Below are 12,094 nucleotides of genomic sequence, written 5' to 3'. Positions count from 1 at the left end.
GTCGTGAGTGATCGGGGCACAAACTTTATCTCCAAGCATATGCGATCCCTGTGGCAACAGTGCGGGGTCACCTATAAGTTCACCACCCCGTATCACCCCCAAGGGAATGGACTTGTGGAGCGGTTTAACCGGACACTGAAGGGAATGATCAAGGGCCTAGAGGAGCCACTACGACGCAAATGGGATGTTCTGCTGCCTTGCCTCCTGTTTGCGTATCGCGAAGTACCCCAGAAGTCCCTGGGGTTCAGCCCCTTCGAACTATTGTATGGGCACCCGGTCCGAGGCCCCCTCAGCCTGGTCAAAGAAGGCTGGGAGACGGCTGTCCGAGGTGCTCCACCAGATGTCTACCAGTACCTCCTGACCCTCCGCAACCAAACTCGGAAGTTCCGGGAACTGGCCGAAGCCAACCTGGAGGCTAGTCAGGAGGAGATGAAACGCTGGTATGACCGGAACGCTTCGTCCATCGAATTCGAGCCGGGCCAGCAGGTCTGGGTCATGTCCCCGGTTGAACCTTGCGCCCTCCAGGACCAATGGACGGGGCCCTTCAAGGTGGTGGAGCGCAAGAGCCCCGTCACTTACTTGGTGGACATGGAGTCCCCCAGGAACCCCCTCCGGGTTCTACACGCTAACCGGCTCAAGCCGCACTTTGCCCGCACTGAACTAAGTCTGCTATTAGCGACCGATGACGGAGCTGAAGACGACTCCGAACCTTTGCCAGATCTCATGGGCTCCACTGAGAAGGACGGCTCCAGCGAAGGGGTCGTGCTTTCCTCCACCCTGACCCCAGAACAGCACCATGACTGCCGGCAGCTGCTGGGGCACTTTGCAGATCTGTTTTCCCTCACCCCTGGAGTCACCCGGTGGTGTGTCCACGATGTAGACACCGGAGACAGCCCGCCTGTAAGGCACCGAGCTTTCCGAGTGCCCGACCGAGTGCGGGCCTGCATCTAGTCCGAGGTGGCCAAGATGCTAGCGCTGGGGGTAGTCGAACCCTCCGACAGTCCGTGGGCCAGCCCAGTTGTCCTGGTCCCTAAAGCCGCCGCCCCCGGCACGCCCCCGGAGCTCCGGTTCTGTGTTGACTACCGGGGGCTGAATGCGTCACCAGGACCGACGCCCATCCCATCCCCCGGGCGGATGAACTGATCGATCGCCTGGCGGCTGCGAAGTATCTCAGCACCTTCGATCTCACGGCCGGGTATTGGCAGATCGGCCTCACACCTGGAGCACAAGAGCGATCCGCCTTCTCGACCCCTGATGGCCAGTACCATTTCAAGGTGATGCCCTTCGGCATGAAAAACGCCCCGGCCACCTTCCAGAGACTCGTGAATAGAGTGCTGGCCGGGCTAGAAGAGTTCAGCGCCGCCTACCTAGACGACATTGCGGTGTACAGCCTCCACTGGGATGCGCACCTGACCCACCTCCGGGAGGTCCTGACGGCCCTCCGTCGGGCCGGACTGACCATAAAGGCCAGCAAGTGCTAGATCGGACAAGGGTCCGTGACCTATCTGGGACACCAAGTAGGGAGCGGCCAGGTGGCTCCCCTCCAGCCAAAGATTGACGCTATCCAGGCCTGGGAGCCCCCGGTCACCCAGACCGCCGTCCGAGCCTTCCTGGGGCTCACTGGATACTATCGGCGCTTCATCAAAAACTATGGGAGCATTGTGGGGCCCCTCACAGAACTGACCTCAAAGAGACTACCACAAAGGGTGCACTGGACCCCCGAGTGCCAGGTAGCTTTCGACACCCTAAAGACCGCTATGTGCACCGCCCCTGTGCTCCAAGCCCCCGACTACAGCCGGGAGTTTGTGGTTCAAACCGACGCCTCGGAGCACGGCATTGGGGCGGTCCTCTCCCAAGTAAACCCTGAAGGGGCCGACCGTCCCGTTGCCTTCATCAGCCGGCGGCTGCTGGCCAGAGAACAACGATGGAGCACCATCGAGAGGGAAGCCTTCGCCGTCGTGTGGGCCCTAAAGAAGCTCCGGCCCTACCTCTTCGGCACACACTTCCGGGTCCAGACCGACCACCGGCCTCTACGGTGCCTGATGCAGATGCGGGTAGAAAACCCGAAACTGTTGCGATGGTCCATCTCCCTCCAAGGGATGAACTTCACGGTGGAGCATCGCCCCGGCAACGACCACGCCAATGCTGACGGCCTGTCCCGATTCTTCCGCCTCGGCGAGGAGAATCCCCAAGAAGATGGGTGACTCTCCTCTGCCTTCAGCTGGGGGGGACGCGTGTTGGACCCGGCCTCCTGGCGTGGTCCTACCCCTCCCGCATGGCGGGCCCCGTACGACATCGGCCCTCCACAGAGCCCGGGCGGACCCTTCCGCCCGATCCTGCACGCACCAACACTACCGGTCCGGCCACCATCCCGGACCCCCACTACCGGCCTGACTCCATCATGGGCCCATCACGTCCTGAGCACGAGGTCTCGCCTGACTCCATCTTGGGACCACCACGTCACGAACACATGGCCTCGGCCCCGGCCCAGGCCCCAGCGAAGCCCCGACATCGAGGCGCCAAGATCTACCCAGGTGGTCGAGTGGCCACTCAACAGATCCCGGAGGAAGGGGAGTTTCGATGGGCCTCCAGCCGTCCCCGGACGCCTGGTATCGATCGCCTCCGGCATCCCTGGGTGCTGGCTCCACCCCCCTGCTGGGTGTCTGAACACCATCATCCCGGCCCCTCTGGCCCCCCAGGCGCGAGGGTCCGGACATCAAAGGACGCCAGTCCTATATCTGGGCCAGCCCCGGAGTAGGACGGCAATTGTATCCTGGACTGGAAAGCCCTACTGACGCTGTCACGGCCGACACCAGAAGAACTCATTGCCTGTAACCTGAAGAGACCCTGAGAGCCTGCTGGCGCTGCCGCGGCCCACCTTTGCCGAACCATCTTAAGAGCCTGCTGGCGCTGCCGCGGCCCACCTCTGCTGAACCACCTTGAGAGCCTGCTGGCGCTGCCGCGGCCCACCTTTGCCGAACCACCTTGAGAGCCTGCTGGCGCTGCCGCGGCCCACCTTTGCCGAACCATCTCGAGAGCCTGCTGGCGCTGCCGCGGCCCACCTTTGCCGAACCATCTTGTGAGCCTGCTGGCGCTGCCGCGGCTCGACCTCTCGGAACCCCCCGGCTCGAGGATTGAGAGCTGTGCGCAGGGTATCCCTCCATACACCCCAACCGAGACTGTCCCGCTACCCTGACCCCCCTTTTCACGAGACTTTACAGACCCCCTCGGTCTACTTGTACCTATCGCTGAGAACCAGCAGCCTTTATTTCCTGATAAAGCGTACGAACTCGACCTCTGGTGTGGTGTCCATTTGTAGTGTGTGGTTACTCTGCTGTACGATCCTAGGAGAGGGCCCTCACCCAGGAGGCCTCTCAGTAACGCTCGGCTACTTCTTGACGGAGAGGTGGACCTAGGGGTGGTCAGTCAGACATCTTCTGCCTCCCCCGGGGTCGCCTTTCTAACAGTAATGTACAGTGCCAATAGCTCTAACTCTGACAAATGTGAGACCTATTGCATTACAAATGCTTGTTTGCTTTCCTGTTTGGGACTTGCAGGCTCCTCCTAGCGGTCCAAAACAGGAAGAAAGGACAGTGGCACGTCCTCCAGAGTGAAAGTGCTTAATTTGAGCCTGTGGTTTCGGTGGGTGCCGCCGGCACTCGTTTTTGGGGGCTGACACCTATCTTTTCTTACCTGACATTATATTTTTACAAATAAAGCACTGACCTGCAACCTGCAAAAGAGAGATTAAGGGTCAGGGAGTGTCTCTTTGTGGATTACAGAAACATGAGGTGGTCATGGTATTCAGCACACTGACATCTATTAGTGCAGGCGTCAGAGCAGCTCTTTGGGCACCGGCACCAATTATTTTAAAAATGAAGCACTGGCTCCTACATATACATGGGCAGATGGTCTGAGGTACATAGGGGCATATTTATGAAGAAGTGAAGGAGAGCAGCGTTAGCCTTCATGGCTTAACTCAGCGCTCCTCCACTTCTGAAAGGCAGGGCTGCACCATAGAGCAAGGGTGCCGATACAACGGTGCCTGCGTTGTGGGAATGATTGTTTATTTGCAGGAAGGTGTCCTTTCCTGCACATAAACAATCTTAAATGGCCATTTGTAACTTCTATGTATGCTGCTTTGTGCAACACACATAGAAGTTGCAACTCAATATTTTTAAAATTAATGTTTATGTGCAGTAAGGGTCACCTTCCTGCACATAAACAATCATGCATGGCGTTTAGCTGTTTGTATGTGTGCTGCAGCACACATGGAAACAGCAAAAACGAGGAGAAATGAAGCATTTCTCCTCGGTTCGCAATGTTAAGACCAGGGTTTTTTTAATCTTGATTTTGACGCTGCCTCCTATTTACACCACACTTGTAAATAGAGGGCAGTGTCAAAATCAATGGGTGCTGCGATGGAATGCCCACAGCAACACCCTTTGCTCACCCTTTCACGCTAGTACCTTATTTACAAGGCACGTTAAGGGGTTAAAAACTGCCTTGTAAATATAAAACGCCACAGGAACGTCTTTAAAAGTGATCTTCCTGTGGCGATAGGGCTTGTAAATAGGCCCCTTAGAATGATGGCCTGATGTGATCTGAGCCCTGGCTCGTAGGCTTCCAGCATCAGAGACTGCCAGAAGAAACACAGTTCCCCCAGAGCGCCCCCAGAGCGCAGGACTTCGGTGGGGGTACCCTCTCTGTCAGACGCCTAATAAGGACCTGGGTTTGTAAACATTTTCTTGGAGTTGCTGCTGTTATTAAGTAATACTACAGAAGGCGTGTGATGAAAATCTCCTCCGTTACCACAGTACGGTTACCTTCGAGCTCGGCTGGGTGAGGTCACTGTGTGCATTCATCGTCTCTGCGCTGAATTCGACTCTGTGCCTCTGATGACCCGCGTGAATGTTGGTTTGAAAGGATTCTCCGTTTTTGTCTTACTAGATGTAGAGTGTTCTGTCCTGGGCAACGACGTACGACATGTTATAAAAAACTTCAAAAATAAATAAAAGGCCTATGCGCTGGAACTAGGGGTGCGGGAGGCGCTGTACAGAGGGGTTTAGAAGAACAACGCACATTAAAGGGATATTCAAATATTTTTCTCGGGACAGCATTTGGTGATATTTCAAAGTAGGGCTGTCGAACAACCCCTATGCCTTCAGTGAGGTGAACACCCCCGTTCTGTTCAAACACCACTGCCGGGTACTCTGTGTTTCACTGTTATTCATGTTATATGTGTATTCTTCAATTAAATGTCTTTGACTGCACATTGAAATTCATGAACTTTGGTTACTTGTGAGATACATTGGGTCCATGATAAACGTTCACATTACTTTTAGTAGTAAGCCTTGACTGCTCGGCCACGGCTACCAGTGGAGAGTCAAGGAAGCTTGAACTGGCCACAGCTACCAGTGGGGGGTCAAGAAGCTTAGACTTGCCACAGCTACCAGTGGGGGGTCAAGGAAGCGTGGGTCGCTCACAGCTACCAGTTGAGAGTCAAGAACCTTAGACTGGCCACAGCACCTTAGACTGGCCACAGCTACCAGTGGAGGGTCAAGAAGCTTAGACTGGCCACAGCTACCAGTGGAGGGTCAAGAAGCTTAGACTGGCCACAGCTACCAGTGGAGGGTCAAGAAGCTTAGACCGCCCACAGCTACCAGTGGAGGGTGACGGAAGCGTAGGCAGGCTTGGCTAAACACAGCCAGACACAGTATCCGGTGTCCCTTCTTAGGGCAGTCCTTCACTGCTCCCGTCCCTGGCTGCTCCCAGCAACCCATGGGATCGGATGGAAAAGTCTTAACTGGCTCTTCTGATAAACTCACTTGCGTGACCCCACGGACCCTGGCCCTGATGCCTTCACCTAGCACAGGCCTGACCCGGTATGGCCATGGTGGCATCCTGACCAGCATCACCCAGCCCTCCTCTGATGATGGACTCATCTGCGGCTCAGTGCTGGCGGCTCTCGGGTGCGCGAGCCTGTCTTCTGTATACCAAAGGAAGCAGTGATGCACGGGAACCCACAACAAGTGATAAACTCACCAGCATCACCCAGGCCCCACTGACGACAAACTCACCTCTGTGAAGTTGCGGGTCATCTTCCCGAAGGAGTTTGGGATGCAAAGCAGGACTGGGGCGCTGGAGTTGGAGGATGACCTGCGCCTCCGCGCCCCCAGGCCCACCGCCCAGTCCAGGGCCACCAGCCCCTCGTCTCTGAGCTGCAGGTGCTCCCGCACGAAGTGAACTCTGCTGCTTGGGGGGGCCAGGAGGGACACCGACGTCTGCAGGGAAGGCAGGGCCCACCAGGGCCAGCCGCTCCAGCTGGGGCCCCGGAAGCTGGGGCAGTGCACGAGCAGGTAGCTGGCCAGGGCGGACGGCGTGCACCTGAGCACTGGCTCTGCGGAGGGGCCCTGGCCAGGCGCGCCGACCCCGGTCTGGATGAGGCTCGTGGGAGGCAGGACACCGGTCCGGAGCAGCAGGAAGAGGGTGGCACACAGGAGCAGCAGGGCAGTCACCACAGTCCAGGACCAGAGCAGGCGGGTGATGACGAGGAGCACAGCGATGGCGAGGACCGCGGCGACGCACCTGGGCTTTGGAACTGGGGTCCCGGACATAGCGCTTGGAGCCAGAGGGTGGAGGGCGCGTCAGAGCGCGCGGCGTACACTGCAAGGAGAGGACACTGGTGGAAGGGGTGAGAGGTGCACAGAATGCAGAGACAGGAAGACAGAGAGGAAAGGGTGGTGTGTGCGGGAAGCACTGAATAAACTCCAGGCAGAGAAGAAGAAAGAGTTCGTGAGAAAGAAAGAGAGAGCAGGCGACAGACGCAGCAAGGGGTGCGTCTGTGTGCGAAGAAGACACCTCAAGAAGAGGAGGAGAGCGTGGGAGTGAGGGACAAAAACCTTGAAGACCTGAAGTGAAGGAGATTAGAGAGGTTGGAAGAGTGTGTGAGAGAGCTAGAAGTGGGAGGCAGAGTGGGGGGAGAGTACGAGAAAGGGTGTGTGTGTGTGGGGGGGGGGGGGGGGGGGCTGACTAGCTGCTCTTCCGAAAGAAACCCTATTGACCTCAAAGTCAGGCAGGTGTTCAAAGAGGTAATGACCACCCTCCAGCTGGCAGGGAAAGCAAAGAAAGAGATGGGTTGTGCACATCTTCCAGTTTCAGAGTATGTGAGAGCCGCATCCAGACGAGTGGGAGGGGCACCCAGAGAGAGGGGGGGGGGGGCAGAGGTGGATGAATGCACAGCGTGAGGTGCTGCAGGAAGGCAGCATATGTGAGCAGGCAGCTCAGAGAGGAGGCAGGGAGTGTGAGAGGGGGCAGTGTGGGTGCCGTGCCAGGCAGAGAGGAGAGTGGCAGTGGAACTGCAAGAGAGGGGGCCAGTGGGAGTGGTAGTGTGAGGGAGAGATGACATGGTCGGAGGGAGTGCAAGGAAGATATCACAGGATCCGTTGGAGTGAGAGATTAGAGGTAGCAGTGGAGTGTGAGGGAAAGGGGACCGGGTCGGTGGCAGTGTGAGGGAGAGATGAGCAGAACTACCCAGAGACAGCCCCACAAAGATTAAACACGACCACACGCACCTTTTGGAGAAAGATACACAAATCTTTATTGAAAAGATAGAGCGCCTTGACAGAGTTATCTCCTCTTTGAGGCTGGTTTTGCAGCAACTGTGCCCCCAGAAACCAGCAGCAGGCAGGAACTGGAGGTCCCGCCCCGGAAAATTCAGTAACAGAAAAACAAACAAAAAAAACAACGAGCAAAATCTGGGTCAACAATTTAACCCTCGCTAATAAAGAGAGGCAGAAGTGATAGGTGAATTATAAGAAATCTCTAGTGCTTTTTCTGGCGTCAAGTAGACACGTGCCTGCCTTTTCACAGACAGAAACAACGCACATGTTTCAGACCGCCAGTACAACCATCTCTCTTTCTGTATCTGCCTTTCTCCCTCTCTCTCTCTCCCCCTTCTGTCCCTCTTTCACTCACACACGTTCTCTTTCTTCTTCACTCTCACGCGATCACCGTCTCTCTTGCTTTCACACACACGCTATTCTCGTTTTCTCTTTCACACACTCTCACTCTGTCTCTCTCTCTGTCACACACAAACTTTCGCCCTCAACCTTTCTGACATGCGCGAGCACGTCTATCCTCACACCGTACTGCAACTCTCCACGCGGGAAACAACCTTTACAATGCAACTTTTACAACGCACTACCATTACAACACAGTCATTACAACGCAACATCCCTTACAACGCATGCCATTACAACGCAACCATTACCATGCATGACACTACAACTCATACAATTACAACTCATGTCATTACAACGCAGTCATTACAACGCATACCATTACAATGCATACCATTACAACGCATAGTACCCTTACACTATCCAACACTTACCCTACTGTTGCACCCCCTGGAGTTAGAATAGCAATTTTTACCCCTACACTATCCAATACTTACCATACATGCAATGTAATGGTATGCGTTGTAATGGTATGCGTTGTAAAAGTAGTATGCGTTGTAATGGAATGCGTTGTAAAGGTAGTTTTTTTTAATTCGTTGTAATGGCATGCGTTGTAATGGAATGCGTTGTAATGGATGTTGCGTTGTAAAAAAATGCGTTGTAAAGGTATGCGTTGTAAAAGTATGCATTGTAACGTGATACAAACCTCCACGCGCATGTGACGCGAGCACTTCATCGCACCATGATTTGCGCATGCGTCCCAACCAAACCCTTCATAAATGCCACACTAAACCCCCGCCCATATCAACCATGCGCTACGAAAAGATGACCAGGTACATCCATGTGAAACCGCGCTTCACAGCCTTGTAAGGAGTACGATGCGATATATCAGTCCTACTATACTGTACAATACCAACACACACACAACGCAGAGGTGTAGGCGTCCCTTGCCTAGCAGCATCTTGGGAATCTCATATAGGACGACATCAAAAAGAAAAAACAGAAACAAATAATCAGAGGAGCCTTGTCTGTCAACTCCTTTAATAACAAATGGTGGAATGTGCACATAAAAGATGAAAAGGCAGGGGAAATGAGTTCACCATAGCATTGGGAATGCCAAGAAACCACACTTGGAAATCCTCGCAGCATCAGCGGATGGAAGCAGCTTCTGTCAGGCTAATGGGTCGATGTTACTTTCAGAGACACTTAGACAACACCACTGCCGAAAACAGAGTCACTCATTTTGGAGCAGTTGCAATTTATTCACAAAATGTTCCTGTATATTGAAATACAGGCTGTTGCAATAGTCGACTCTAGACATGGGTTACACCTTTATACACCCATTTTGTTATTCAGGGGCAGATGTATCAAGAATTTTTGCGTTTACAAACAGGCAGATTCACCCGTTTGTAAATGCAAAAATTGCTTTTCCGATGCAGCAAACCTAATTTTGCGATTCGGCCGGTTTAGGGCGTGCCTTCCTAATACCGAATCGCATCAGTATGTATTAATGTTTTGTGACCGCAATTGGGGTCGCAAAACATTTGCATTTCATCACCTACTTCAAGTAGGTGGTAACCCATTCTCAAATGGGAAGGGACCCCTGCCCCTTTGGGAAAGTTTGTAAAACCATTTTTAAGAGCAGGCAGTGGTCCCACAGACCGCTGCCTGCTCTTAAAAAATGAAAAGAAAACTTTTCATTTTTCGTTTTGTAAAGTATCTAGTTTCCCTTTAAGAAAAACAGGCTTTATTAAAAAGCAATCACAGACATGGTGGTCTGCTGATCTCAGCAGGCCACCATTCCCATGATTTTTGCGATTCCCCAGGGGATGGCAAATTGCGACCTACCTCATTAATATTCATGAGGTAGGCCATTTGAGACCCCCTAGGAATCGATAAAGGTGTACTATACACCCTCAAACATTACATTTTGCGATTCCCTAATTGCGAATCCTTGTGATTCGCAATTAGGGAATTGCAAAATGCTACCTACATACATCTGGCCCTCAGTACCCTCTTACTGAATCGCAAAATGCATTTAGCACATGCTTAAAAGCCGCTATGGGTCTCACAACTCGTTGTTTAGCCAATTCAGGCTTTGCAACTGCTAAATGGGTTTGGAGTGTTGGGCCTAAGTTTCTAGCTCAAGGTTAACAAGTGCCAGGACCCAGGTGAACAAGTGCCAGGTGACCCTTGACCCGGTCACTCCACTACCGCACGGCCCCAGTATGCCCGGATTCTGCTGCTGCTGCCTGCTTGGCCCTCTTGCTGCAGCCTCTCCTTAGGGCCCCTGCTCTCCAGACTTGCCCTCGCTCTCCAGGCTTGCCCAGGCATGCTCTCGCTCTCCCCCGCTCCGCTTTCCCGCTCTTTCCAACCCCCCCCCTCTGCTCCATGCCGCTGCTCTCCTGCGGCCCCGCCCCCTTCTCCTGTCTCCCGCTCCCCATTAGCCGCCCCGCTCCCGCCTCCCAGCTGCTCCTCCCTCCCACTTCGCCATAAATGGCGGGGACTGTGCGTACGCGCAGCTGCCATGCGCAGCGGGCGCGCCGATTGCACGCCGAAGGCGCACCAAAGGCAAGCCCGTCTACGCCCATCCACGCCTGGAGCGCGCCACGCGCCGGAACCCCTGGACCCCGCCAGAGCCAGCCAACCCGACTGAGCTACGATGCCGCCACCCTCCACGCACTCAACACCGGCGGACATCCAGCCTGCTACCAAGCCACCCCGAAACGCACCCACGGAGCCTTCACCTGCCATGCCTGCTACTTCACCTGCACTCGGTCCTGCACCGCGCCAGCCAAAACAGCCGCCAACAACAACCACCTCAAGTGCATCCTGCTCAACACCCGCTCCATCCACAGGCACGCCGTCGATCTATGGGACCTCCTGGACAAAACGGCACCAGATGTCGCCTTCTTCACGGAAACCTGGATGAATGCCTCCTCAGCCCCCGACATCACCATTGCCATCCCGGACGGCTACAAGATCATCCGGAGGGACCGCGTCAACCAGACCGGAGGAGGCATCGCCATCGCCCACAGAAACACTATCCGCATCACGACCAACACCGACGCCACCCTCGCCACCGCAGAGCACCTGCACTTCCAGATTCACACCGACCCCAAGACCACCCTCAGAGGAACCCTCATCTACAGACCCCCGGGACCACGCTCACACTTCAGCGAGGCCATCGCAGACTTCATCAGTCCGCTCGCCCTCGCCTCCCCCGACTACATCCTCCTAGGAGACCTCAACTTCCACCTGGAGAACGACCAGGATAACAACACCACCGCCCTACTAGACAACCTCGCCATCCTCGGATTCAAGCAACTGGTCAACACCCCCACCCATTACGCCAGCCACACGCTCGACCCCGTCTTCTCCTCCAGCAACCACATCTCCTTCAGTCACACCACCGAGCTCCACTGGACCAACCACAGCTGCGTACACTTCAACTTCAGGAAAACAACGACCCACCACCGCCCTCAACAAACCCCCCGAAGATGCTGAAGCAAGATCACCACCGACCGACTCACCACCTCCTTGAGCCTAAACCCTCCCACCAACACCACAGACCCCAACGAAGGAGCCCGCAACCTCACACAGTGGATCACCGACTGCGCCAACACCCTTGCCCCACTGAAAAACCCTCCCAGCAACCTCAACAGCAAGAAAGCCGCGTGGTTCACCAACGATCTCAAAGACTCCAAGAAATCCTGCCGTGACCTCGAGAAAGCCTGGCGCCACAACCAGTCAACGGATAACATGATAGCCCTCAAGAACGCCACCCGCAAACACCACCAGCTAATCCGCACCACCAAAAGGTCATCCTTCAGAGAACGACTGGACCACAACACCCACAACAGCAAGGAACTCTTCAACGTCGTGAAAGAGCTCTCCAACCCCAATGCCAGCAACAACGACATCACGCCTTCTCAAGACCTCTGCAACTCTCTGGCCACCTTTTTTCACCGTAAGATCGTCGACATACACAACAGTTTCGGCGCTCAGAACTCGTACACCACCACCGAACCTACACCCCCCACCACCACCCCGTGCGCCTGGACTCAGGTCAGCACGGAAGATACCACCCACACGATGAACACCATCCACTCGGGCTCCCCAGCCGATTCCTG

At 55.0% G+C, this 12,094-nt stretch overlaps 1 protein-coding gene across 1 annotated transcript in view; it reads right to left on the bottom strand.

The window, feature by feature from the left end:
• LOC144824564 (protein ABHD15-like) overlaps nt 1–6,761 on the bottom strand; it is a 43,169-nt gene extending 36,408 nt beyond the window's left edge. Inside the window, exon 1 of the mRNA XM_078683622.1 lies at nt 6,081–6,761. Coding sequence (XP_078539748.1) covers nt 6,081–6,617 — 537 coding nt within the window. The 5' untranslated portion in view covers nt 6,618–6,761. The remainder of the gene's footprint in view (nt 1–6,080) is intronic.
• Nucleotides 6,762–12,094: the final 5,333 nt, after the last annotated feature.

The sequence above is a fragment of the Lissotriton helveticus genome, chromosome 3_1, assembly GCF_964261635.1.
Source record: "Lissotriton helveticus chromosome 3_1, aLisHel1.1, whole genome shotgun sequence".
NCBI classification, from domain to species: domain Eukaryota; kingdom Metazoa; phylum Chordata; class Amphibia; order Caudata; family Salamandridae; genus Lissotriton; species Lissotriton helveticus.
The sequence above is the reverse complement of the archived record's forward strand: the minus strand, read 5'-3'. Positions and strand labels throughout refer to the sequence as shown.